Genomic DNA, 26,666 nt, shown 5'->3' with positions numbered 1-26,666 from the left:
CAGATGCTACTCTATTTACAAGGCTTTTCTCTTTTAGAGAGACCCTCTTAGATTCTGTTATTTGTCCATTCCCTACACTTAAACTTAAAATATCTGCCAAATTTTTACTTTTTCTTCTTTAAAGGCTTCTTAATCATCCTAGTCTCCACATGCTACTCAAGAGATGCAAGTTATATGAAATTTTTGTTTGGAAAAAGATAATACAACATTATTCTTTATGTACTAGCGAAGAACAAATTGGGCATTTCAGAAAGTTTTTTTTCCTGTTCTCATAAATGTAAGTTTTCTGGGATTTGTTTTTGTTGTTCGTTTTGTTTTTAAAGTCTTTATGGCTCATAAAGCCCAATTCTGATCTCAGCTCGACTTACTTAGCTTATATGGAGAAACTCCATCTTAAAACAGGGAAGCTCCTCTATTAACCCTTTCAAAACATATAACCAACATGTTGTCAATGCTACCCATACAGACACACAGAATTACTAGATTCTTTCCAACACTGATTAAAGTTCAAATGAATTAAAAAACCAAAAAAGCTTCTGTATTATTGATCTTCTTTTTTCCTAGCATTTCTAGAAAACACTACTGTCATGAAGACTTTGTTTAAGCCAGAAATCTACATTAACTGATTAAAACAAAGGGGGGAGGGAAGAAACCAACAAGCTGTACTGCTCAAAATGACACCTCAGTGTTACAGTCCATGATGCTGACTTTTTTTTTTTTTTTTAATTTAAGAAAAGCTTTAGCTGGACCTAACCCTCTTCTTCCTCATGAGTGGGCACGGTATTTCTACCACATAAAAAAATCCACCTCCCCAACACCTGTACCTCAGAGAAAGCTTACCTAAAGAATGTGCAGCTGTGGTTTTGGAGCTGAAAAATCGACCAAGTCCAAGGTCTCCAAGCTTTACTACCCCTGTAGCTGTAATGAACACATTAGCTGGCTTTATATCTGGGGAGGGGGGGAAAAGAAAAAAAAAAAAAAAAAAAAGACATTTAAAAGTCACAATGAGGTTGAAAGAAAAGCTACTGCTCTATTAATAACAGACCGAAAAAGGCTTTTATTTACAGCTAATATTAACAAAATTTGACTGTGCTGTTCAGAAAGAATGAGTCTGGAATTCAGAATTTTAAATTAACTATTTTAATAGTACAAACATTGCTCAAGCAAAAAATTAAGAGCCATGGCAAGTATTTTAAAACACAAGCAAACAAACAACAACAAATCCAAAACAAAAAAAACCCACACCCACCCCACACCCAAAGAAGCATATACAGGCAGTTCATTACTACTTTATATAAGCTATATATAAGGATTTCTGTTAGAACTAAAGAACCTCTCATTATGTCTTAAGTAACAGACAAACAATGTTTTTAAGGACTGTAAAACATATTTTTCATCACTTTTGCTGATCAAACTACCCACAGTCGCATGATGTTATTTACTGGAAATAGGTAACTGATTCTCTTTAATAGCAGGCATTAAAAAAAAAAAAAGAAGCAAGTTTTACTCAGGAGAATGGTTATTTGAACTCATCAATGGAATTGGGCTAATCAAGTAGAAACAAAGAAAAATAATGATGTATACCCCAGACAGTTATTTTTCACAAGTAATATTCAGTTTAAGTTTTAATCCAATTCTTTAGAGACAACAGCAAAGATTTTTATTTTATGATTTTTAACAAGGTACCTATCCTACTAGTCTTCTAAATAAACTAAGCTGGTATCTGTTTGGCAAGTGTGCTTAGCTCTTACTCAGCTCAAGAGCAATGCACTGTGGCTCTAAACTCAAAGAAAATCACTTTGATAAGAGGGGATTACAATTTCCTGAAGATATGGGTACAGTAAAAGGAATGGTTAATAACCCTTCAAACACCAGCATTTTCAGGTTTCCAATAAAAAGTTACACAATCTTATAAGCTTTAGAGAGGAAGACAGAAGCAATTATGTTATGCTGCTATCTGACCTAGTTTTCAGGAGTTTGGATCACCTTTTGTGTAACAATCCAACATGGATATCAGTTCAACTTAAAAATAGCTTTAATTGTCATTGGTTTTGTTGTGTAACCATGGAATGGTTAGATTTGCCATAGGTTTGCCAGAAGCTTCGAAGGTAGTATTTCAGTTTCAGGAATTTAAACTCATTTTGGTTTTGAGCTAAAATATACTGAAATAAACTAGTTTAGCCATAAAAGCATTAAAGGAAGATACACCTATACCCTATGGAAAGCATCTGTAATTTTACGTCCTTCTCTTTGTATAATTTGTACTTGCAGATATCTGTACAAATGCGTAAAGGGAAAAAAAAGGGAATCACAAGGGAAAGCCATTTGCAGGAGTAGGAGCATCTAAGTTGATCTGCTGAAGGGTGCAACATCTCTAGCTGCAAATGACAAAGCTCAGCAGAGATCGAGGGACTTTTGCTTTCAGGCAACTATGTGCATCCCAGCAGAAGGAAGCCACCAACCTAAGACATGCAATTTCACCTGAACCCAGAGACACATCCCAGGTACAACTTGCAACTCACAGCCAGCAACATTTCCAAGGCAAAAAAAAAAAATTGTACATCTGAGAAGCAGCTATACTATGATCTGTTTTCTTTGACTCACAGTTACAAGGTAAAATGAACACAACATACAGAGGAGATGGCAGTACAGAGGTTTAAAGTGGGTAAAAGAGATTTAGTACCTGACAGGGACAGCTGGCAACTACAAGGGCTGTTGGGACATAGTACTTGACACAGAGATTGGAAATAGTGGAGAGGAGCAGAGAAGGGGAGAAAATTGCTCATGGCTGCACATAAACCAGTAGACAAGGGAGTGGGAGAAGAGCCTATACATCACCAGAAGGCATGGCAGGAGGCAAATACTTTTGTAAGAAAACAGGTGCAAGAGGTGAAAAGAATGGATGGATAGCTGTGCAAGAATGCAGGTAACAATACTTGGGAGAGACAATGGGCAAATATAGAAGAATAACAGGAGAGAAAGTAAGAGCCAGCAAAATGAATTGAGCAAGCAAAGAGGTAGCAGTGGCAGGGTCTCCATCACTTACAGAACTATCACTTACTTTGAAAACTTGGTATCACAAGGCATTGCTGCAAACAAATGCCTACCACAACAAATGTACAACCACTAACTTCTGTCACGCTTTTCTGTTACTTATAAAACATTACAGAAACATAAATTTTGTCAGCTGTCAAAACTGATTCCATTATGACATTATTTGGGGTCATTTGCATTGAACCAGCTTAATTCTCACATAGTAAAAGGTTTAGTAAAGACAAATCATCTTTGATCCTATATTACCTCTATGCATAACACGACGAGAATGCATATGTTCCAAGGCACTGCAAAGCTGAACAAAGTACTTCCAAACTGTTCTTTCAGGAATCAACCTCTTCTGTTTCTTAAAATGCTTAAAGAAAAAAGGATGGACACTGAATATTAAAATTTAAAGCGTGCATAAAATGCCTGAAAAAAGAAAAGACAGAAAATCCTTTATTTAAAAACCAAATACAAGAGGCTCACAACCTAATGAGAAAGGTTTAGCAAAGTTTCTTAACACAGAAAGCTTTTCCTTTAAATATTAGTACATGTATCATCAATGTATGTGTTTAAGTTAGTCAACACATAGAGCCACAAATGACATTAATGAAATAAAACTGCTATCCCCAAAAAGGATCGACATGGTAATTAGCAATCCTCAGTGCATTAATGTGGTCAGAATAGTCTAGCATAGAGTAAGTGGCCACAGAACAAATAAAGATCACATATAACAGTATGTGCCACAGAACTTCCAAAATGAAATACTTCCTTACACCAACGTTGATTTCCATATCCTCATTTTCTAAATAGAAGGAGAAAAAAAAAAAAAAAAAAAGTAGTGACACACAATCACAGACACAAGATCATGTAAGAAGAGTCCATCAATGTATCTGCAATACATAAAAGGGGACTAAGGAACTATGATTTCTGAAAATTTCATAGTGATCTAACTCCTGTTCAAATATTTCCCATCCAGTATAAACAACCATTACTAATCACTGGTAACAGTTCAATGGCCTGTTAAAGCTTACATAAAACATAATTATGCTCTGCTACACACATCTCCTTCAAATATTATATTCAGGGACTGGAATAACACAGTCCTCCAAAAATACATACTGAAAACCTGGAATTCAGCCAATGCTAAAACGTGCAGGTTGGATCATTACAAGTTTTGCAGCTAAAGGTAAGAAGACTGAAAAATTGTTGCTCATTTAGTCTCTCTTTTTAAAGAATTCGTATTTTGACAGATTTTGAAGTTAAACACATGAAGAAAATACATGAACAACATTAATACTAGCAAAATTTTAGATGGCAAGTGAATTATTTAGATGTATTTTAATAGCATGTGTACACACACACTTCACACTCATGCACACCCTAAGGAAGTTCATATAACAAACATTTATTACCCTGGAAGAATAAAAATATTTTCATATACTATGTTATAATGTGCCACTGAGAAGTTGACAGCTGCATCTACACATTACAGAGACATGCAGGAGTATGAGAAAGATGTTTTTAAAATAGCTATAGCAAAATGCATCAGTCATACAAAGGATCATAACATTTCTCCAAAATGCTTTTAGTTATAGGGATTATTTCAAAATGCATTTTCATTTAAATGAGGCAAAGCATATAAATTACTACTTTAAATATAATTTTCTCTCAGTCTTGGACTGAATCCAAACACACCCTGTGTATCTGTTCTCCCCATAGCTGGATTTGCATATCAGAGGATTGTTTGATGTCAACAGGAAGATGGAGACCAGGTTTCTTTTCATTTAAAAACAAATACACAATACGTGTAAGTATGTGCAGATGAAAGCATAGTTCCTTGATTTAAAATGCATTCTGAAATTGTCATAATTATAACTAGGTACTTTATTTAAACATTCTGAATTATTATTTTTTTAACTCAAGTCTAAGCACAAACAGTGATGAAACACCATTCACAAAATGTCTGAAATGGGAAGATTTTCCATTACAGATTTCCATTCCGATGTACTTGAAGTACATCAGTGTACTTCCAAAGTATTTATGCACAAGTATTCTTTTAACATTTTATTAATTTGCCATCTATAACATTGTACCTGACTGTACACTACAAAATCGGCTTCAGTTCCTACACTGCAAACATGCAATGTAACGATAGTTTTTAAAACATAGGCTCATTTTACTGAAGGCATTAACAATTTTGCATGATAATAACAACTTCTGTTCCTGAAAGCATCAATATTATTATTAATCCGGTAAAATTTATCCGTCTAAAGAGGATGCAAAAGAGAGCTGCTAGATTTGCTAACAATCTTTAAACTAAACAAAGAAATAGGCACCATTTTTGCTTCTAGAGGTTTAAAAATAACCCAGTATCTGTAAAATAAACTCATTGAACTTTACTTTCTGTAGAAATTAATTACACTATCTTCTTCCACCAAAATACATGTTCTCAATGTTTTCTTGGGCTGTTGTCCACCAATAGCCTCCACTATCAAAAAAAGATTTATTTTGCAAAACTAGCTATTGAAACAAGCTGTATGTGTCTAGGAAACAGTCCAGCAGGCAGTGTTAATTCCAAGGAAAGTCAGTAAGGAAAAGGAATCCCATTCCTGTTTAGAACCTCACCTTCTAACAAGAAATATAAGTTGATGGAAAACACGGTCAAACCTATTTTATGCCAAACAGCATAATTAAATTCATATAGTACGTATTAACTGTATTCAAAGCAGAATCCTTTTCTCTCTCTTCCATTTTAAAATAGTCCACAACGCAAAATGCCGTTCCAATGGTTGTGGGATTTGTCCCCTTCCCCCAGGGAAGCCAAAAATGCAGAAGACATGATGCCAAAAGAATAATTTTTAACCTCTATTGTAGCAGAGCATAGTAGCACCACAAATACAGTTAATACTGAAACTAATTCACTGCCTAGTGCTGTAATGTTTCAAGCATCCTAAGGTCCACATAATCAAGTTAACTTAATACAGTTATCTTCCATTGAATACAAGTTGCTATTACCTGCCCAAATTTGACCTCAAAGGAATACAGGCTGACATACAGCTCTCTAAAGTACTCGTCTTCAACATTTTACTATTCTGCTTCTTCCACCTGTCTGGGGCTCAAAGGACAGTCCTGATGCCCCTCAGACCACTGACCTTCTGGGCGTGACATTAAAACCCCATAATCCTGTTTGAGGTGAAAGATCAGTCTCAACATAGTTGAAACTGGGCAAAAAGGAAACTGCTTATACATGTGAATTAAAAATTTGGGCAGCGTTGCAAGCTAGTGTTTTACCAGGTAAACAGAGAATACCAGGCATGCTCAGGCAGCAGACTGTCTCCCAGCAAGAATTATTTGTTTCAAAAGCCATATCCAATGAAATTTCCATCTCTGCCTTTGAGAACGGAATCACAAAAAAGAACCCCTACTTTGAAGAGTTTTCACAATGTCAGTACAGATAAAACTGCAATTCAGTCATTTAATGCAACTGGAAATTGTTGTGGTCATAAATTTGTTATTCAAATGCCTTAAAGAGCTTTAAGGTAAGCAGGTTTTATCACCAGTTCATCTTTTTGTCCTTTTTTTACAGAACAACTAAGCAGTTTCACTATGGGAAAACAGAACTCTCCTGGTTTTCTCTAATGAATTGCTAAAAGAAAAATTAAATATTCTCCAAATGCTTCCACCCTAGTAAAGTTAAATATAGCTGCCCTGCACCTAAACAGCATATGCCATTCAGTTTCTTGGAAGCATATAAAAAATTAAGTAAAAGATAGAAGGGGAAAAAAGTGTAAAGTCAATATAAAAGCATGGAATTATATTACTCAGTTTCTAAAGATGATGCTTTAAAGGTCAAATTCCGAAAGCAAGAGTGACAGCAATTAGCAAACAGTCTTATCTAGGCTTAACAAGCACTGTTCAGAGAATACTCTTAAAGGAAATATGCAGCACTACGTTTGGCTTTTAAAAGAAAACTAAGGATTTCCTGCAGATGAGTAAAGAATAGTGAGCATAGATAATTTCAGTACAATTGGAGATTTCAGATATGACTGCCTACATCTCAGTAACCACACTAGGAAAAAATTTAGCATCCAGTTCTGACATTAGTGGCTCAGAGGATTTTACGGTGTGATTTAGCCTGGTTTAGATCTCACTGAACAGGAAAAAAAATAGGAATAAATAAAAAAAGATTAAAAACCCCCAATGAGTGTTTAAGCAGCAAACTGGACTACAGAAAGCAAGAGGTTTATGAACATCTCTTGCAGAAAAATGAAAAACTGACCATCTAAACAATTTTGCACAGTTTTTGTTTTTTTTTTTTTCTAAAAGTTTGTGAAATTGTCAAACGAGCCTACAAAAACATATACCTGGATTTTTCACTGTGCATGCTCTAGGCTAGAGTTGCCTTCTGAAAGACAGGATTTGAGGGAAAAGTAAAACAAGAATGATAATTTCCTTGCTTTAAATAGATTCCTTTGCCTGCCTTTCACATTTTGATGAGGCTCTGGATCACATCTGTCTGTTCTCATTACTTCACTTCTGGCTTACAAAAATATAAAGGGGTTTTTTTATATTTTATTGCATAGACTTATCAGGACAGAGTGATTCAACAAACAGGTACTTGTGGGGAGAAACTGAACTTCATCAACAGGAAAGTGATGCAGAAAGGATTATTACAAGGAACTTCCAAGTAGCATGTAATGAAGTTCTTGGCCACTTCTGCCTGTGTTTCTTTGGGAGTCTTTTTCATGTGGACTAGCAGAAAGAACAAAGAAAGGAAAGAGGAGGTCAGGCAGCTGTAATAGGAAATTATGGAAGCACAAGCAAGAGTTCTCACTCTGCGAATACAACAGAAACAAACCATGACTGGCAAGGGCCTGCAGGCTCAAAAAGACAGAGCAGTGAGGATGGACCTCAGCATCTCTACGTTTTGGAGTAAAGATCAGAGACTCATGTATATAAAAATGAAGCTTCTATCTAAGTCTTACTTTCTATTTAAAAGGCTATATAGTTCTAGTAGGAAAGCAGTGTCCCAGGAGTTTTGTCCGACTCTGTTCATTCATGAATTCAGCTGCCCATCTCTTTAGATCATGGTAAGTTTTCTGCCATTCTTCCTTGCTTTCTAAGCAGAACAAAACCAGAACTTTCCACCACATCTTGATTCATTCATCCAATTTGATCACAAGATGGTCAAATTTGCCTACATTTCAAGAGTACCAGCTGTGTCTCGGTTGTAAAAATAGAGCAAATACAAAAAAACCCCAACTATTTGGCACCTACCAACTGAACATACAGAAAGTAACAAGTATTGGGCAAAAAAGTGACTAATAATAAACTAAAAAAAATATTTACCTGGTTCTTTTTGCAACTTTTCTTTACAGTTGTTTACATCTCCAGTTACTGAAGATGCCACACAGTTACTTTTTCCCTTCCAGAGTCCACAAAAAAAAATGCATTTTAAAAAGATCAGTCTTCCTCTATTAGTGATCTCGGTATACAACAAGTAACTTTACTTAATCAATAGCAACAAAAGACCAAGACACGGTACAAAAACTAATAAACAAAATAATTGTACTAATAGAAGTACCTACTAGCATCATGAAACTATGGTCTTTCCTAAAAAAACCCAAACAAACAAAAAAAAAAAACCAACCCACAAAAAACCACCCCACACCAAACCAAAACACACCACCACCACACACACCACAGAACTGAGATAGAAACATCTTCTCAAGTACAATCTGCTTTCACATACAATCAAAATAAACACATCTACTTACAAGAAATAGAAAGCCTTGTAAGAAACACGCAAGTCAAAATTTTTGTATTTTCCAGTTTTAGTGTATATATATATATTGTTTCATGCTAATAACCTATCAATCAGACTGTTAATAAGATTGCTGATTAAACTCAGATGCCTTAGAAAGCTCTAACAAAATCACTTTAGATATCTATATATTTTTATCCAACTGCCTTTTCAAGGACTCATTTCCTTTTTCCTTACTGAGTAGTCCATATACTTCCACCTAACATTTTTGCTCATACCAAAAAGCAAGAGTGTTTGGAGATAAAGATCACCTACTGAAATCAGATCTACTTGCAGAGCCACTAAAATAAAATTTCCAGTACTGCATCATTTTCATTGTCTCTGCTGTTACCACTGAGCAGGGCTTCTTAAAATACACAGCCACATGTTTAAATTCAACAGTATTTGTTTACATGCATCTCTCTACTACAAATCCCCTTGGGAAAACTGGTACAGCATGAAGAGGTGAAACTCATGCTTGAATCATTAACTCTACTTCCTAATAAAAAGCAATAGCATGGCACAGTAAATACAGAGGCTACCACCTTAACCTTTTTTTCTTTTTACTACAAATAAGGCAGACATACGAAATCTTCTCTCTTCTTTCTCAGCAAGTTATTCATATAGCACAAACACTGACACTGCAAACTTTTCAAAAACAACTGTGTGAAAGACTAAAAATAATCTCCAAGTATTGTTTGCAGGGCATTTCAAACAAGAAAAGCACCCAGAAGCATTATTTAATAAAATCTCTCAATTCTCCCTACTCTTTAAAGGTTCATGGAGCCAGACAATTCTAGCACCAGCTGGCAAAGGTGGAGATGAAATACCACAAGCATTTCTGCCCCAGTTAGAGCTATCTGAACAGCCTGTGTAACAGTTAACTTCAGTGTAACATCAAGTTAACCCTTCATAGCTGACTGACACTGTTACTCTCCCTGCGAGTACAGCCAGTCGGCTTACACAATAGCTTCAGGTGTGTTGTCTGTGAAGGGGACTGTCCACAAGACGAAACAGTGTTGATAGTCTAATTATTTTAGCAGAAAATCTGCCCACTTATTCTTACTGTTCCAGTGGCAGACACAGACAATGGCCGATTTGCAGAAAAACTAACAATGCTGCCTGGTAATTACCCAGCCCAATTACCCCCCTGGTTATAAACTGCAGGACCAGTCAGCTTTCCTTCCACCAGCACATATACATAACTTGCACATGGTAAATCGCTGCCGCTGCTCTTGTTCTGGTTACCTGCAGTTGAGAGCAAAGGTGACAGTCAAGCACCTGTCAGACACCCCAGTAATACAGACATATGGGGAGCAAAAGCTTACCAGAAGTAGCTCTCCTGCCTTGGCAGGGCTGTATGCCTTTGCTTTTTCTTTTAGAACTTCACGGCTCCATCAGCAGAGTGACTATTTCCCCTGAGAACCCAGCCCCCCTTTTTTACCTGCTACATAGCTAGCATAGATACATACAAAGTTGAATAAGGAGGCACTATTTTTTTAATTGGGGGGGTGCTGATGGGGAGTTTAAGAAAAAGATTCTTAGTAGCTTTAAAAAAGGTCAGCGGCAAAAACTAGCCTGACTGGTTCAAAGCTCCAGGTTTCTCCTTTAGGAAAAGGCACATAAAAATAATTTAGCTTTGATCTGTAATTAACACATACTATGTTACAGTATCCTAACATATTACATGTTTCTTCAAGCTACACTCTACCTTTTTAAAGTCTTTTCAAAAATGAATACACAGAAAAAGCTAGGAGTAAAGGTGATACAGAACATGAAAAAAAATTGAGAAAAAATATTTTGAAGATATGAACATTTGTCGGTTATGTAGCTTCAGCAAAGTGTCAAACTGTTCTATATTATAAAACATAACCATATGCTAAACAAAAAGACTACGAGTCAGGAGGTTTGGCATGGGGGGGGGGGGGGGTAGTGGGGTTTTTTGTTCTTTAAATCTAGCAGTCATGGGGCGGGGGGAGAGGAAAAAAAGAAAAATGCACAAGAGAGACACAGACACTGCCAAAACCCAAAAGAACATGACTCCAAGTTTTAAAATGTGCATTTACAGTTCATAATAAATCAGTATCATGAAAAGAAAATACACAAACATGCACAAAAGACTACTTTAAAGATACTTTTTCCATAATCATGATGTCAAGTATTTGGACATAAATATATGTATAAGAAAAATCCCAGAATTAAAGCCACCGTAATTTCTCCCCCTTGAGAGCACGTGTGTGTGCATGGGCAGTTTTCAGTTCCGTTTTCTTTCTTTATGCCAAAAGACCCTTTTCTCGTTCATTCATGACACTCAGCTAATGAGCAGTTTGAGAATGTCTCTACTGTGCATATTCAAAACCTATTATAAGTTTCAGGGAGGGGGTACAGCTTCACGGTATGCATCACTGGAATATCAAATTAATAAAATAAACTTCGTGAAGTTTACCTCCACAAATGGCCTTAGGAATGATGAGGCAGTAGTATCCCCATTTTACAGATTAGAATGGGGGCAAAGAATTAAGATCAAAAGCGCTAATTCTGGCACCAATTTAAGCACCTCCTTTTCAACGTACTTAGCTTTATGAAACAGTTCATCTTCAAAGCACAGTTTCCACTTCGAACAGATAAAGCTGTGAACACTCAATACTTCTGCAAATCAAACCCCAGAGTTTTACCTTGATTATCAGAAATACAGAATAAGCAATTACAATTCCCAACAAAAAGAAGTGGTTGAAGTGATTTATACAGTATCCCTCAGGACCAGTACCAGAGACAGTAAGAAAGCATGGTCTTTGGAAGAGCATTCAATTGTATTAACCATGAAACCTTTGTCCTGAATTGCCTGCCTTGAAAACAACCACTGCAGCAAAGAAGGCAGCACAGATGCAACAAATGGCAGTGCATGTACTGCACCACCACGACTCCTACCCAGAGTAGCTGCACCCTTAACACTGAACAGAGCGGTGGTTCTTCAAAGAAGGAATAAACCTGTAATTTGCTGGAGTGTAAGATAGTCAGTTGTAGGACTTTCTAGCCTTTGAATGCTTGATTTTGCAGATTCAATGTTGCTTCCTTAGGTTATAAGCAATTCCATGGATTCAAAAAAGCATAAAAATAACTACAGAAATGCAGGTTCTCTATTATATTGCTATGCACAGCTTACCAGAGTTGGCACTTTTACAGCCACAACTAGTACTGCAGCTGGCCAAGTAACTTGCACAACAGAGTATCATCCTTCAGCAGGTAACGGAGGGCTACTGCCGGCAGACTTCATTTACATTTGCCAACAGCAGCAGAACAGCACCACTCCTGAACCTTGAGTCCCATTCCACACTCTGCGTGGCAGTACGCTACAGGACAAGGTTGTTCTTTGTGTTCCCCTGTATTTGATCTGTAATTGCTATGCAACCTGCCTCTTCTCTGCCCCCATCCAGACCTGTCCCTTGCCTATTTCTGTCACTTCATCCCATTTTCTCCATTTACACAATCACATCCTGTTCCCAGCCAGTCTGAGTTAGCCTGTCCAGGTTTTCTCCCTACTGGTAGCCAGTTTGTCTGTCTCCAGGATCCTTGCCCAGTCTGTCCTGTTCTGTGGCAACACACTAGCTCTCCTCGAATCTCGCTGTTCTCATGTCCGAAACTGGGACTCCCATTTTATAGTTTCCCCATCCATTACTCTTATACTCATTCACTTAGACTCCACAGTCTCTACCGCCTTGCGTCATAACTTCCCGGTCTACCTTCTCTCAAGAACTGCTCACCAACTAGTCCCAGTCTGCTTGTCTTCCATATTCCCAGTCAGATCCTCTCTCCCCCTGCCTTTAACGATCCCTTGTCCTAGCCTACTCTTCTGTCTGCCTAGTCTTTTGTCTCCTCCACATTCATCTCAGATTACTCCCTTCCCTGTATTGTTAGAAAGACTAAATACCCTCTGAGAGACAGGAAAGCTTCAGCCCATCCAAAGCATCTGGAAAAAGCTATTTCTGGCAAAGCCACCTCAGTCACCCATACTATAGGTTGAAGCGTTCATAGTCACTCAGGTAGTACGCAATGCTGTCGGCACTAAGGGATGCAAGAGGGTCACGCAGATCTACGTGTACAGAAATTCTCCACTTTGGCTGCTATGCTCCAGCAATTTCTGTTAAGCACATATGAACTCTTATGTTAGAAGTATTTAAGTTTAGGTGAGTTTTCACCTTTGTATGAAAAAGCCCCTTTCCAAGTTTTAAGTCTCTGTTTCAAGGCACAAAGGGCTTACAATATTTCAGATACAATGGTTGCTAGATTTCAAAATACATAAATAGATTAAAAACAAACATACATACATACATCTCGGCAGAGTAATATATTTTTCCTTAGCCATCTACTGAACGATACAACATTTTTGGAAACATACACCCTCAAGTGAGCAGCTGGCATGCAACATTTTAGTATGAAATTGTTATATTTTGACAAACTGAAAACACATTCTCACACAGCTAAATCTTTGGCACTCCTAACAGCAAACAGAGTTACTGTCCTGCTACACACCTGTGTGCACAGCAGAATACAGCTTCTGCAACACTGCCATTCAAACTACATTGGAGACATCATCATTGTCCTGCCAGGCCAGCCTTCCAAACATGAGTGCCAACTATCTCCTAGAACTGATAAAGTTGTAAATCAATGTATTGTTTGGCTATCTCTTTATCATACAAAATAGTCAGTTAATAGCTGAGATTTTCCCAAAACACTGGGTCATGCCCTGGGAAGGGATGAATACCTAATCTGCTAAATTTTCACACTGCACCTCTTCCTTACACAGGTGCTTCCCTAACTTCACACTCCCCAAAATCTTCCAATTATCACAGCAGAAGAAAATTATTACTCTTGCAATAAAAAAAGTCAAACTATCACTAACGTATGTTATCAACATTCATCAGATAACCCCACTGTCTGAAAAAACATCACTATTTCTTAGCACATTCCCAGGACAGCAAACCACCAGAAAACAGTTTGAAAAAAAAAAAAAAAAAAGTGACAAGTTTCCATTCTCAGCAACACAACCAGCTTCACTGCAGTAAGATGATTAATCATAGGCTACTAGCCACCCAGCAATCCAGTGCAGCTAGTTTGCAGACAGAAAAAGTAATTAGCTTCTGTAGTAGTACGTGCCCTCTCAACTCTCTGCCATGCTGCAAGATCAGTGGAGCAAGATGCACTGCAAAGTCCACAGAAGCAACTCATGCAGAAGTTTCTGACCTGCATCTGATCACCACCCCAGTTCAGAATGATGTAAATAAACCTCTATTCAGTGCTGTCCAGCCTCACAGACACCACCGAACACTTAAGGCAGACTGTAATAACTACCCCATGCGCCTATCTTCCTTCCAAATCCACTGCCATTACAACATCTCTATAAATCCCCAAAGGCTGTCATCTCACCCTATAACACACTCAGGCTGCAGTCATCACATGGATTCTGCAACCGCGTCGTGGTTGCTTCACACAGGCAGGAGCAGCACTCTGGACTGGCAAAGCTGCCAATGACTGACTGAAGCTAAAAGTGCTTCCACTCTTTAAGCCCTTAAAAAAGGCAAGCTGTCCCGTAACGCAGCATAGGCAAGTTAGTCAACCCCGGAGTACTGCAAGTAAGTTCCAAAAAACCTCATTACTAATATATTTTGGCATGGAGAGAGGAGGGAGCGTCTGCATCCCAGACCATGTGGAGAGGAGAAATTGCCTGACGCAATTTCACACAGTGAAGCCCAAAATATCTACCACTGGTGAAACATCAGAACGATAATCAATGAGATTTCAAACAAGTCTGAACAGAGCTCCAGCTACTGCAACAAGCAATTTAGATATGCATCAATTGCTTGGAAATAAGTGACTATCACTGTATTGACTGTACTATAAAAACCAAGTATGTTTAAGGACAAAGAATTCACTGTTCCCAACTACAGAAACCTGAGATATCAATATGAACTTCATACTGATAAAAAGTTTTAAAATATTTGTCTTATTTTACCTAGCTAATTATAGCATGGGGGGTGGGTATTTAAAGTTGGAAAAAAATACACACAAAAAGTATTCTCTGAAGAGCGGGTGAAGTGCCTAGGTGACATTTTGTAGAAATCAAATTATTTTCCATCTATCTTGAGAAAGCTGCAAACACATTCTCAACTTCTTAGATGAAAGCTTTCATGCTTGTTCCCAAAACATGATTAACTTTAAGATCTGTATGACATATTCAGTTTAAAGTTTGCATTTTTTTTGGTGTGCTAAGATTATTTGCCAGAAAAACTAAAAATATCTGCAGAAATGGAACAGACTTAGAAGTTTATTTCTGATTTTAAAAAAAACCACAACATTTTAGTGTCTTGATAACATTCCTTTTGACAAGCTTTTCTAATAACTTCATATTTACTCTTAAATGATATGCTAGTTGTCCTGCAAAATAGTTCAAATTCTCATTTCATTATCTTCAATATCTTCAGCACAGACTTTACTAATTAGTTCCTTTTACTAAATCATTGTAATGTATTTTCTTGATTAATACAATTAGTAGATTCTTCTTTATTTATTGCATTTTCTTTATCCAATATATCATATCAGTTGTTGCTTTAAAAAAAAAATCCCAAACCAAAAACGGCCACCAAATAATTTTTGCCCTGTCACTGTCCGTGGTGGAGGAAAACCATGACTAATAGGAAAAGGGATCAAGCCTCAAACCTGCTTTACAACATATTTTTGTATTGCAAAAGGATGTGGTATTACAAGGTAACAACAGGAGTTCTCATGAACTACCCTGAACCTTGGTAGCCATGTATTATTACCATGTTCCATAGTGGAGACCACAGACACCGACAAACAACAGACCATGAACAACTAGCACAACAGTTACTAATTATTTACTTGTAAAATCTTTGACACAATAGTATCCAGCAGCCTAATTCACGGATACAACAAACCAATAATTTTTCCTTCTTTCACCATCCCTACGCAGGGGTTACACAGGACTGAGGTACATATTCTCGTTCAAAACCAACTGTAAGTCAAATGCAAGTATTTCCCCCTCACTGATGTTTGCCTCTCAGTATTACTGACATGCCACGTCTGAGAATTCTACCAGGCCATTAAAAGCTGTAAGATAAGAAATCCTCTATTTTGGATGCTCCTACTTTTGGGAATGGAGGCTGTACTGAAACATCTACCCATGACAGAGGTAACTAAAAAAAAATTAAGGTAAGGTGGATTAACCTGTGTATGTACATACATAAACACACAGAGAGACAGATACACCTCTGATTTCATTATGTAATTTGTAAATGCCAATGGACAGTTTTTTGTTTGGTTTTTTTTTTTTCATTTTGGACATACAGCAGATTCTATGAATTCTATTAGAACCCATATGAATGTACCAAGTGATTTTCCTCAGTTGTCTACTCAATGGGGACAAAGACAGCATTATTCACAGGTAACAAGAGGGATGGTATAAAAGCTGGGCAGCAAGGATGCAGTTCATTACAGGAAGAACTAAAGAATTCATTAAGGTACACTGTGAGGCACAGCAGCTTTGCAAGATGTAACAATAGTGTCATAACAAATACCCAAGTGAACTAGTTAAGTAGTTTTCCCTCACATTAATATTGGTTTCAGTGTCGTTCAACCTGTGGTCATTTAAAATTTCAGAAACATGCTTGATCCTTTCTACAAATCACACAAGAAGCCTGGTACCCAAACACTCTTCTGGGGGTGCCTCAACATCTTCCAACAAACTTCGAACAGCATTCTAGCAAGAACACTGGAAACCAAAGCATGGTTTGTTTGTTTTAATAACACAACACAGTTATTTACCTTAGGAGTGTGACAGGCAGCCATTCTGCTAGGAAGTCTCCATACCATTACAAATCATTTATTTTTCAGGCAATTTTTAAAATACTTCTTTAAGGAGACGCTATATAACTGATGCACCCCATATTTAAACTCATACCATCCAAGTAGTCTACCAAATCATTTCCTCCACCAGCAGCATGAAGATGGAGTGCATTGTGCCACCTCATACATATTTAATAATAGCCTGATAGGCTGTCATTAACATCAAACAGCAATCTAAGTTTGCTACATTAAACATGAACCCTGTGTTAAGAGGACAATCACAAAGTGCCTCCAAGATTGAGCCTGCAAGAAATACCCACTGACTTGGACAACGTGTAATGAGGCCAACTGCACTGACGAAGCCATTATTCACACACTGGATTTAAAATGGGGGGAAAAAAAAAAAGAAAAGAAAAAAAGAAGGAAAGAAAAAAAGCAGGGGAAAAAGAAAAAGCTTCAATGGGTCATAAGACCAGACATGCCATAAGGCAATCTGTCACAGAGTACTCATATTAATAACTGTTGTGTCAAAACTCAACATTCAAAAGAAAAGACAAACCTTCCTTTATGTTCTATGAAATGTAAGCCCACAGAATTAATAATTCATGAGATGAAGAAAAATATCAGATTTGGATATAAATATTAACAGAATGCTGTCAACCTGTTTAGAACCAAATTTTGACTGTCCTACCTTACAATTATCAATCTAGAAGGGAGTATTCTTCAAAAGCTCAAAAAAAAAAAGGTATGAAAGTCATTAATGAAGAAATTAACATTCTCTATTCATGTAGGTCCTAAGCAAAACAGCAGAACTCTGTTCTGTGCCCGGCTGTTGCTGAGTGAATGCTAATTGCCTGGCATTATTTGTTCCCAGAGTTACACTGTGTTGACAACAATATTGTCGGTGTGCACAAAGTACACCAAATGGACATACTAAAATCAAGACCCAGTGGAAAAAGGGTAGAAAAAGAGGGGAAGTTGTTCTCAGATGACAAAGATAAAAAAGCTAGTTAAAAGTTCATATAAGTTTCAGAATACAAAGTTTATACAATAAGTCTTGGATAATTTTTTCTGATTAGCTAAAGAACAGGCATTTAAAAACTACAAAAGAAAGCAATTAATCCATAATGCACAATCACATAACAGTAAGTTCACTGCATGTGATTTCAACCAAATATGAAATATATTTTCAGAATATTTGTCAGTCTCAAGATAAAGTAGTATTTAACTAGACCTATAAAATGATGCAGTTATTTCCATCTTAATCTTTATTTTGTTTGCTAAAGTGGTTAGCGGTTGAAGTTCAAGATCCAGAAGAAACTTATTCTGCCTTATGACGCCAGCCCATCTCTTTCACTACTATTATAGAAAATAGAATATTGGAACACAAAACACAACTGTGCCAAAAATCAGGAATGCCATCAAAATGTATTGGTCTAAATGCTGGTGACACTGCTTTTCTTTATACCTTTTTTTTTTCTCCCCAGCGCTAATATAATTTCAGTCTACTTATGTCCCCATGTGCACTTACATTCTGGGCAACAGTGTTCAAAATACTTACATAAGCACCAATATTGGGCATACATTAAAAAAAGTCAGTCTAAACACTCCACTTTTCTCCACAGTTCCTGACATTTTCACTGCATTTCACCCAGTGATGAGCACACAAAATGAAAAGCCAAAGTTGCACATTACAAGGTTTTAGGTTGTTTTTTTTTTTTTTTTAAAAAGTTAATTCCTACCTTTATCATTCTAGAGAGGTCTCCAGCATCAGCTAATTCCAACACTATGTTCAGTTCATTGTCTTCAATGAATGAGGCATAATATTTAATTACATTTGGATGATTCAGTTGCTAAGAAAGCAGAATAATAACGCACATTTTAGCGTAGACCACATGTTAAAAGATAAGACTGACAAATGAAACATTCTTATTTAGGCAAACAAAACAATCCCTAAAATCTATTTCAGTATGATACAAAAAGTAAATGCTTATGAGAAGCATTTACAGATAAACATTTTGCAAGAACATGACTGCATTTTAGGATCAACATGATGACTGACATCGCAATTTTAGAGAAGCTTTGCTTCAATGTAACTATGCAATAGCATGCTAAACTTATCTGAAACAGCAAAGTAATTATTTAAAAATCAGTATTTTACTGGACACAGTTATTTACAATACTGTGGTTTTAGCAGAAACTTCTACTTGAAAAGTTACCCATTTTGCTATAGGATTTACTTCTCAATGTTAATTTTTAAAGCAATAAAGATTACAAAATTCCTTAAGTGAGGCTTATAAAAACTCTACACAGACAACAGTGGACACATCAAGTATATCTATGAAAAGCTTCATAAACTTTGATGACGGTTGCATATTTTTTAAACAAATCTTTTACCTTAAGAAGATCTATTTCTTTGATGCAGTCACCACGGGCTTTGGTATCCATTAAATCAAATATCTATGCACAAGAGATAAGACATTTTTATTAAGTGATAAAAACATAGCAAATTGAGTGATCATTATCATTATTTCATAGCATCCATAAAGCAACTTGAGTTATGCATTTCATGGCAAGACATAACATTGCAGTAAGAAGTATTCCTAATGCTCTGGTGTACTGAGTCACTGCTGTATCGATTCTTTTAGCCCTGTCACAGGAAACAAGTCCATTGTTAAGTACAAGTTCTCCAATGACTTAATTGCCACCTCCACATATCTGTTCAAACACACAGCAATTATTCAGCACATTTCCTTCAAGTTGGAATGCCAGTTTCCTCTCCCATTCCTGCCACACCACTATCACAAACTGATTCTTTCTAGTACTGAGCATACCTTTTTTCCCCCTAGTCTCTTGCTAGTCTTCCCTTTCTGTTCTAAACAATGCATACACTTCTACTCTCTCTTTCTCGGGATCAAAACTTCATTGTCACCTCCAATTCCTTCTCTCCCATTTCCTTCCCTTCAGCAAGCAAAGAAGTGATTTGGGTTCTGTAACTTGTTTACTAGAGCACTTTTTTAAGCCCTCATCTGTCACCTTGACTTTTACAGCCTTTTACAGTTAGACACCTCTGCTCTTCATTGTTTTTACCTCCCATTTGCTCCAAATTACTTTGCAATGTGTCTCATTTTTGCCTCCTCCAGTCAACCACATTACTCTCCACTAATTTCAGTTTTTGTTTAGAGTAATTTTTTCCTGCCATTAGAGTCTTTGTCCACATTCTACACATCTATATTGGATCTAACGTCTTTCTATTTTCACTCCTTTCTTACCACCTTTAGGTTCCCTTCTCACTTCACTTTCTCCTATGTGCATCTCCATACACTGCCACTGACTATTCCCCTGAGAAATAACCAAAATGCTACTTCTTGAATGAACCCTTCCTCTCTCATTTGCCTTTGCTTTCTGAATAAAAAAAAAAAAAAAAAAAAAAAAAGAAAACCAAACCAAAACAAAAGCCGCACTCATCAACTTCTGGTGTGGTCTGCCTCTTACATTTTGAGCTATCCAGAAGAATAATGGAGACGCACTGAGTTTTAGTAATGGCCACAACATTTATGAGATTACCTTTCCGGTTACATCTTTTCAATGCACATCATTTCTTTCTAGATAGTCTCCAGGAAAAGATGCATTATGTACTGTGAAGATCACTGGTACCTGGTTCCATCAGCTCAAAGTGATCAAAAGCTCAACAGCTGACAACCTCTATTTCATATCTTGCCACTAACCCCAGAAACAAAAATAACGATTAACAGCACGTTGAATACTAAATGTCTGCAAAGACGTCATCTCTTAAACTGACTGCGTAACTGTCCATGCAAATCACACCTTCTTTCACTGTCCCCAAGGAAGTCCACATATGATCTGCTAAAAGTCACCTTAATTTTCTATGCCACTATGCACAGTAAGTTTGTCATTCCTTTAATCAACCGCAAGGAGAAGTCTAGAGACTTCATCCATGGAGCACAGTTCTTGCAGAGCACACACGTGCTCTTGACTAGCCACTACTTCCTTTCAGACATTCAATCTTCTGTCTTCAGAGTTGGCATAATTAAAAACAGCCTGGAGTGGATAAAAGATAAACTTTTCTTGTCAAAAAGACAACTCTAAGTCAAGAACTGAAATGTCAGGTTTGTAGATAGTAAGAAGAAAAGGAAGAGGAGGAAAGAAAGAAAGAAGAAAACAAAACTACTTGCCAAGGAAGAAAGGGAATAAACCATCTCACAACTACTTGTATATTAATGCCAGGATGATGGGAAATCGACTGAGCTAGAAGCAATTATTCAAGGAAGAGACTGTGGGGCACTTAACAGACACACAGTTGGGTAAGTCACAAGAAAGGAATGCTAACACTCAGAAATAAAGCAATTTCAGATGTAGTAAAAGAAAAGAGTTAGTACTATATGTAAAATTACAGGTACAAGTATTAAGATGTAAATAACACTGATGGAAAAAACAGAAAAGACAGTTGATGAATTAAGGTTGGGAAGTTAGTGAAGATGAAATAGCCTGTATCTATTATAGATCTCAACTCTGAATGAAAAAAAAAAAAAAAAAAACCACCAAAAAAGCAAAAAACATTGCTCTTTAACCATTTTGACAATAGACTAAAGTCCTAGTATTTGATACAGTCATGAAGGACTGTGATGATTTTTCTAGGAAACACTTAGAAAAGTTCTAAATGCGAGAGGTAGCACATGAACTGAGGAATTACTGGGAAGGCAGGAGTTCATAATTGTCTTTCCCTGCAATCTAAGGGACCAGTAAATGGAAAATTTTATACCCCCTCCCCCAAAAACAATCAATGAAAGTGTGTATGGGGGAGCAGGGGAAAAAAAGGGGACAGGTATAGGGGCAAGTCTTGAAACTTCACACTTTTGTTCTAGATAATAGTGAGATAAGAACATTCCTCATACATGATACAGAGAGAGATTATACAGAGAACTCCAAACACACTGGACAACCTAATCAAAACTGCAGACAGAATTTTAGACTGAAAACTGTACACAAATTATCTACTTGTAACATTTGGAGAAATTACTGAAAGCACAATTTCAAGATCCAAAAACAAAAGAGTTTCATTGCATGAAAAACCAGGGCAGTTTGCACCTGTTAATGACTGTTCCAATATTCTTATTTACTTACCTATACTAGGAGTGCTTCCCTACACACCTAAACAAGCAAATTTTGCGAGCAAATTTTTTTATAAGCTATGCCTCTGATAAGGACGTAAATCAGTACCTCTCATAGAGCAATAACAGAACAACAAAAATAAAGCCCTAGACTCGGGACTGTGAAAGATCTAGGATCAAGGCACAGGAAAGAAAGACAAAATTTTGTTTGTGTATTCTGGCTGGTATTCCCAGTACTTCTAATTTGTTATTAAAGAGCCTGGAGTAGACTACACCAAGCAGCTGCTCTCATGAAAGGACAGACTTAAGCTTTATAAATGTGACTCCCTATACTTTTTCCACATTTCATACAGCAGAGTGGCAAATTTGTCACAGCTTCAGCTAAGCTATTTCAAACATTACCCAAATAAAATAAAGCAAGACAGAAAAAACGATGCTTTTTTGATCCTTACAGAGACAGACAATCTGAGGATTTACTCCGTATCATTGTTGAGGTTCTCCGATAGACTTTGGTCCAGATCTAACCTCAAAAGACTATAAATAGCATTTCCCAGAAATCCAGAATTTCAGTTTCACAGTTAACCTCCTCCAACAATAAGATTGGAAAAAAACCCACAACCCAACAACAACAAAAAAATCACCAATCCATGGCCTCTGAAGAACCTCTACCCTATCATACCAGATTCAAACAGCTTGCAGAGATTTTCTTTCTGCATAGATTATCTTTCCATTTTGCCAAACTGCTGTAGTTCGGATCAGAGGCCCCTAGTGTAATAAGCCATGTCAGCTCACAGGGAGGTGACTGTAAACATGAGAAAACCTCCACGCTTCATCACCAGAAGATGACTCAACACTGACAAATGTCTCACACTGAAAAATGGAAGTCTCAATGAAAGATTTTAAGAGCTTTAGAACATCCTTTCAAGTGCATGTCAAAACTACACATGGCACCTGGCAGCAATCAGAAGGCTTGTTTTGCAGAAGCTGCTGCAGACCAGATGACTACGCAGGAGCTGTCCTTCACTTGTGCTTTACTACAGACTGACCAGTATGAAGAGATGTCAGTACTTCCATCACAACTGTAACAGCTTATAGCTTTGCAAGAGGACTAATTCCATCTTCGGCTACTATTACTCATCAAGCCAACCTGAAAGGTCAGCTTATGCTCCCCCCCCCCACTAACATGAGTGTTGCACAGAGATTTCTCTCACACACACACACAATTTGTAGCCCTATAAAGACAGTATCGCTATTGCTATTAGCAGGCCACCAGCCGCAGACTACCTCAGAAACGTAAGGCCTAAAACTTCCCACGTTTTGGCTGGACTTCGCTTGGCCTGAACCTATCTTTTGAGCTTGGATTTAGCTGTAGCAGCACATGCTTTGCAGTCAAGAGACTTAACTGTAACGAAGTCATTACAGTCAGATGACTTGTGTCTAACTTGTTTTTAGATTCAGCTCAGCTTTGTGCAATGGCACGGTCTTAAGGAAATTACAGCAGATACAATAAAGGTCTAACAAATCCAGTGTGATTAACATCACTAAACTTTTGGACCAACACAAAGCGTTAGCAACTGACTGCTTGAAAGCACCCAGCATATCCCAGATAGAGCCACTACCAGCATTCTCCTCCCAGCAGAGCTCAGGAAACGGGAAGGGTGAGCCTGAACAGGGTCAATGTGAAGAAGCTCATGTACATCGATTATTGGGAACTAGCAGTAATTAGACTACAAGTGTTAGCATCACTCTAATTGGCTAACAATAAAAACTGCTGCATTTTGATTAGACTGCTAGGGCATTAATTAGACTAACAATAAATTCTAATTCTTGACTCCACTTATGAGGTCAGGATCACAGGGTAATTCAGACTGGAGGTGTGTTTCTCTAGTCAGCACAAATTGCACAGTGTAATACACTCTTATTTAAAATTTTAATTATTTTTCCCCAGTTTCTATTTCAAGGACTATGATAAGATTAACATTTCTACAAAGGAATTATGTTTGCTGTGGAAAACCTAATAATAAGCAAAAATGATATTAAATGTTTTTATGATGTGCCAGTTTTCATGAAGAGTGTAATCAAAAAAAACTCACTGCAGTAAGCACTATACCTTAGTTAGCAATTACTGTGAAATTTCTGAAAACAATTAGGCAAATACAGCTGAAGAGACTTAAAAGAGCATTTTAAAAGCCCTTAGCAATTTTTCTTTCCACTTAGCAAGAAAGCTAAGTGAAACAAAAAGTCCATTTTTAGCTCTCAGTTTTTCATCTTCCACTGCAATCAATAGCATACAAAGGAGGAGTAAAAGGACAAGCATATATTCATACTTATTCCAAAATATTCCCTTCTATATGCTATGCAACTAGGACATCTCCGGTAACTTGGAATTGAATCACTTCTCCAGTACCTTCATGTGGGTGTAGATTACAATTTTTTTCTTTCAGCATTCTAGAAATACCAGTTGTAAGTACTGTCAAGAGATATTGATATTTTTTAGAAAAATACAGAGCAGGAACTGCTCCCTATGCAGATGTGTAAACTAAACAAAAGGCTGCAATACACAAAATCAACTTGTTGAGTAAAGTTCTTACATACATGCTTGCACATGCAACCAGAGCTCTTAGAAGGCTATGTGCATAGCAAGAAGGTTTACAAACATTTAACCACCAGATGGAAAATATCAGGCCTTAGCTTCTAAGCACATACTGTATCTGATCAATTACCACCTACCAATTTAACTCACCATCTGAAGTAACATGCCAAGTTGGGAATCTACTTGATTCCTCTTGCTCTAAAGTCCATCACTTTTTCAAGTTTTCCTTTTCAGTGTTGAAAAGGATAAAGGTCTTTCTAACCTCACCATTTAAATTACAAGTTAACCTATTTTTGTTTGAAATTCTGTATGAAACTGGCAAAAAATATTTCCAAAGCGAAACGCAAACATGACTGCTATAACAAAAACCTACAAACAGGCAAGCAAAATAAAGACTTGGAATGCACATAAATATTACGAGATACAATACTGCATAGCAACAATGAGCATTTATTTTGCCACCACTGCACTGCTGTACTGAGACAATAGTGCTTCATAAAGTGTGAAATTACAAGTGCTTTCCTAAGATTAATTATCTCTAATTCAGGGCTGAAGTTGCAATCCACTGACAATGCACAATGAATAATGAATGTAAGTGCTAGATAAAAGGATTCATTGTCTGAATCTCTAACACAGGGGTCTCCAATTTTGGAATGAAAAGGAAGGAAAGATGGAACAATGTACAGCAGAAATGTAATGAATCTGGAATTTTGTTGAAATATGCAGTTTCACATAGTATCTTAAATTTTCATTTGCTAAGGTTTACTTAAAAAAAAATCTCAAAGTGAACTCATACAGCCTTACAGTCACCGACTTTAGATATTTACAACTCTTTTGCCCTTTAAGGATGTTTTGTGAGCATTTTTCCAGTATCTAGCAGTTGCTTACCTCCCCCTTGGAAGTGACCACTAAAACACTCATTGCTCAGAATGCCACACCATACCTCAGGGTGTTGGTGGTGCTGTTGCAAGGGTTACTCAGGGTGGCAGTAGTAGAGATGTACTGCTTCTTTCTCAGGCATGATCTTTCAGTATAGTTCGGACCTCAGACTTAACATGTTAGGGAACTTATCTAGAAGCTCTTCAAACTTATGCTGCTATGTTCATAGTTTATCTGTGGTTGATCTTTCCTGATGTTTCTTTGACTCAAAGTGTAGTTTAGACATGAATCAAAGTGGAGTAATGAAGATTTGGTTTTCAATTCTGGTTTTATTTAGGTAATATTTCAACAGCCTCTCAGCAACACAGTTCCATGGAAAAAGAGAGAACCTAATTATTATAAATACCACTTCCCTAATTACAAGGCGGCAAACCACACATGGGAGGATGAAGCACAAAGGGTACAACGAGAAGAAGAGACCCAGCAAACTATTTTCTGTATTCTGCTGGTTAAATTACTAGAAAGAAACTGCAAATTAAACAGTTTTCACTCTGCTACATATCCTGCTGGAAATCAAATCAAGAATACTACTTCTTCATGTCATCTGGACTCAGCAGCAACTACAAATTCAGAGAGAGTGGTTTCTGTCACCATCTGCTTGTCCTTCCTCCCACAGCATCTTACTGCCACTTGCTTCTGTTCACATTGAGTTCCACAAACATACATTTTGTACACATTAATGTAACATTTATCAATATTGTACATATTTCAGCCAAATAAAATTTTAATAGCAGAAAATAAACATTTTTGTTGGAAAGCTTCATAAAAACTCAAAACTGGCAATCCTTTGGAACAAATAATGGCCTGAGATCCAGTAACTCTTTAAGAGAGGATTACTGAAGACTTCTAAGTCACAGTAGACCTTGAAGGTAGAGACCAAACATGGGGAACCACTGACCAAATACACATAAAGAGAACAGCTATACACTCAACACAGCCAGGGAAAACAAAACAGGGAGGGGGTGGAACGGACACGACTTGCAAGATCAGAGAGGAAGGCATGTAGTAGTTAAGATGTGAGATGAGAAAGGGCAGAAAATGGGAAAATAGAAGAAATTCAGTTATCAGTTATGTTATTTAATACAAAGTGCAGCATTTAGAGACACTGTCTCAATGTGGAAATGTGGAAAGTGGTATCCATGCACAGGTCTAAAAACCAGAGAGAATAGAGCCTCTCCCTCATGACAGAAAGAAGCATTCCTCCTGTTTTGTCCATGCTGAGCTTCCATTAATGAGGCATCAGAAAAAAAAAGCGCACAGTATTTTAATTTGAATAAAAGAAAATGTGACTGAAATTAAA

The 26,666-nt window shown here is 37.1% G+C and overlaps 1 protein-coding gene across 1 annotated transcript in view; it reads right to left on the bottom strand.

Moving 5' to 3' along the window:
- NEK7 (NIMA related kinase 7) overlaps window positions 1-26,666 on the bottom strand; it is a 53,808-nt gene that overhangs the window by 19,104 nt on the left and 8,038 nt on the right. Inside the window, exons 3-6 of the mRNA XM_009477668.2 lie at window positions 19,100-19,162; window positions 18,445-18,555; window positions 3,301-3,409; window positions 841-948 (exon numbers count right to left, since the gene is read on the bottom strand). Of these exons, the coding sequence (XP_009475943.1) occupies window positions 841-948; window positions 3,301-3,409; window positions 18,445-18,555; window positions 19,100-19,162 (391 nt within the window). The remainder of the gene's footprint in view (window positions 1-840; window positions 949-3,300; window positions 3,410-18,444; window positions 18,556-19,099; window positions 19,163-26,666) is intronic.

Source organism: Pelecanus crispus, chromosome 5, assembly GCF_030463565.1.
Source record: "Pelecanus crispus isolate bPelCri1 chromosome 5, bPelCri1.pri, whole genome shotgun sequence".
Classification (NCBI taxonomy): Eukaryota; Metazoa; Chordata; class Aves; order Pelecaniformes; family Pelecanidae; genus Pelecanus; species Pelecanus crispus.
Note: the sequence above shows the minus strand (reverse complement) of the source record. Positions and strands in the feature narration are given on the sequence as shown.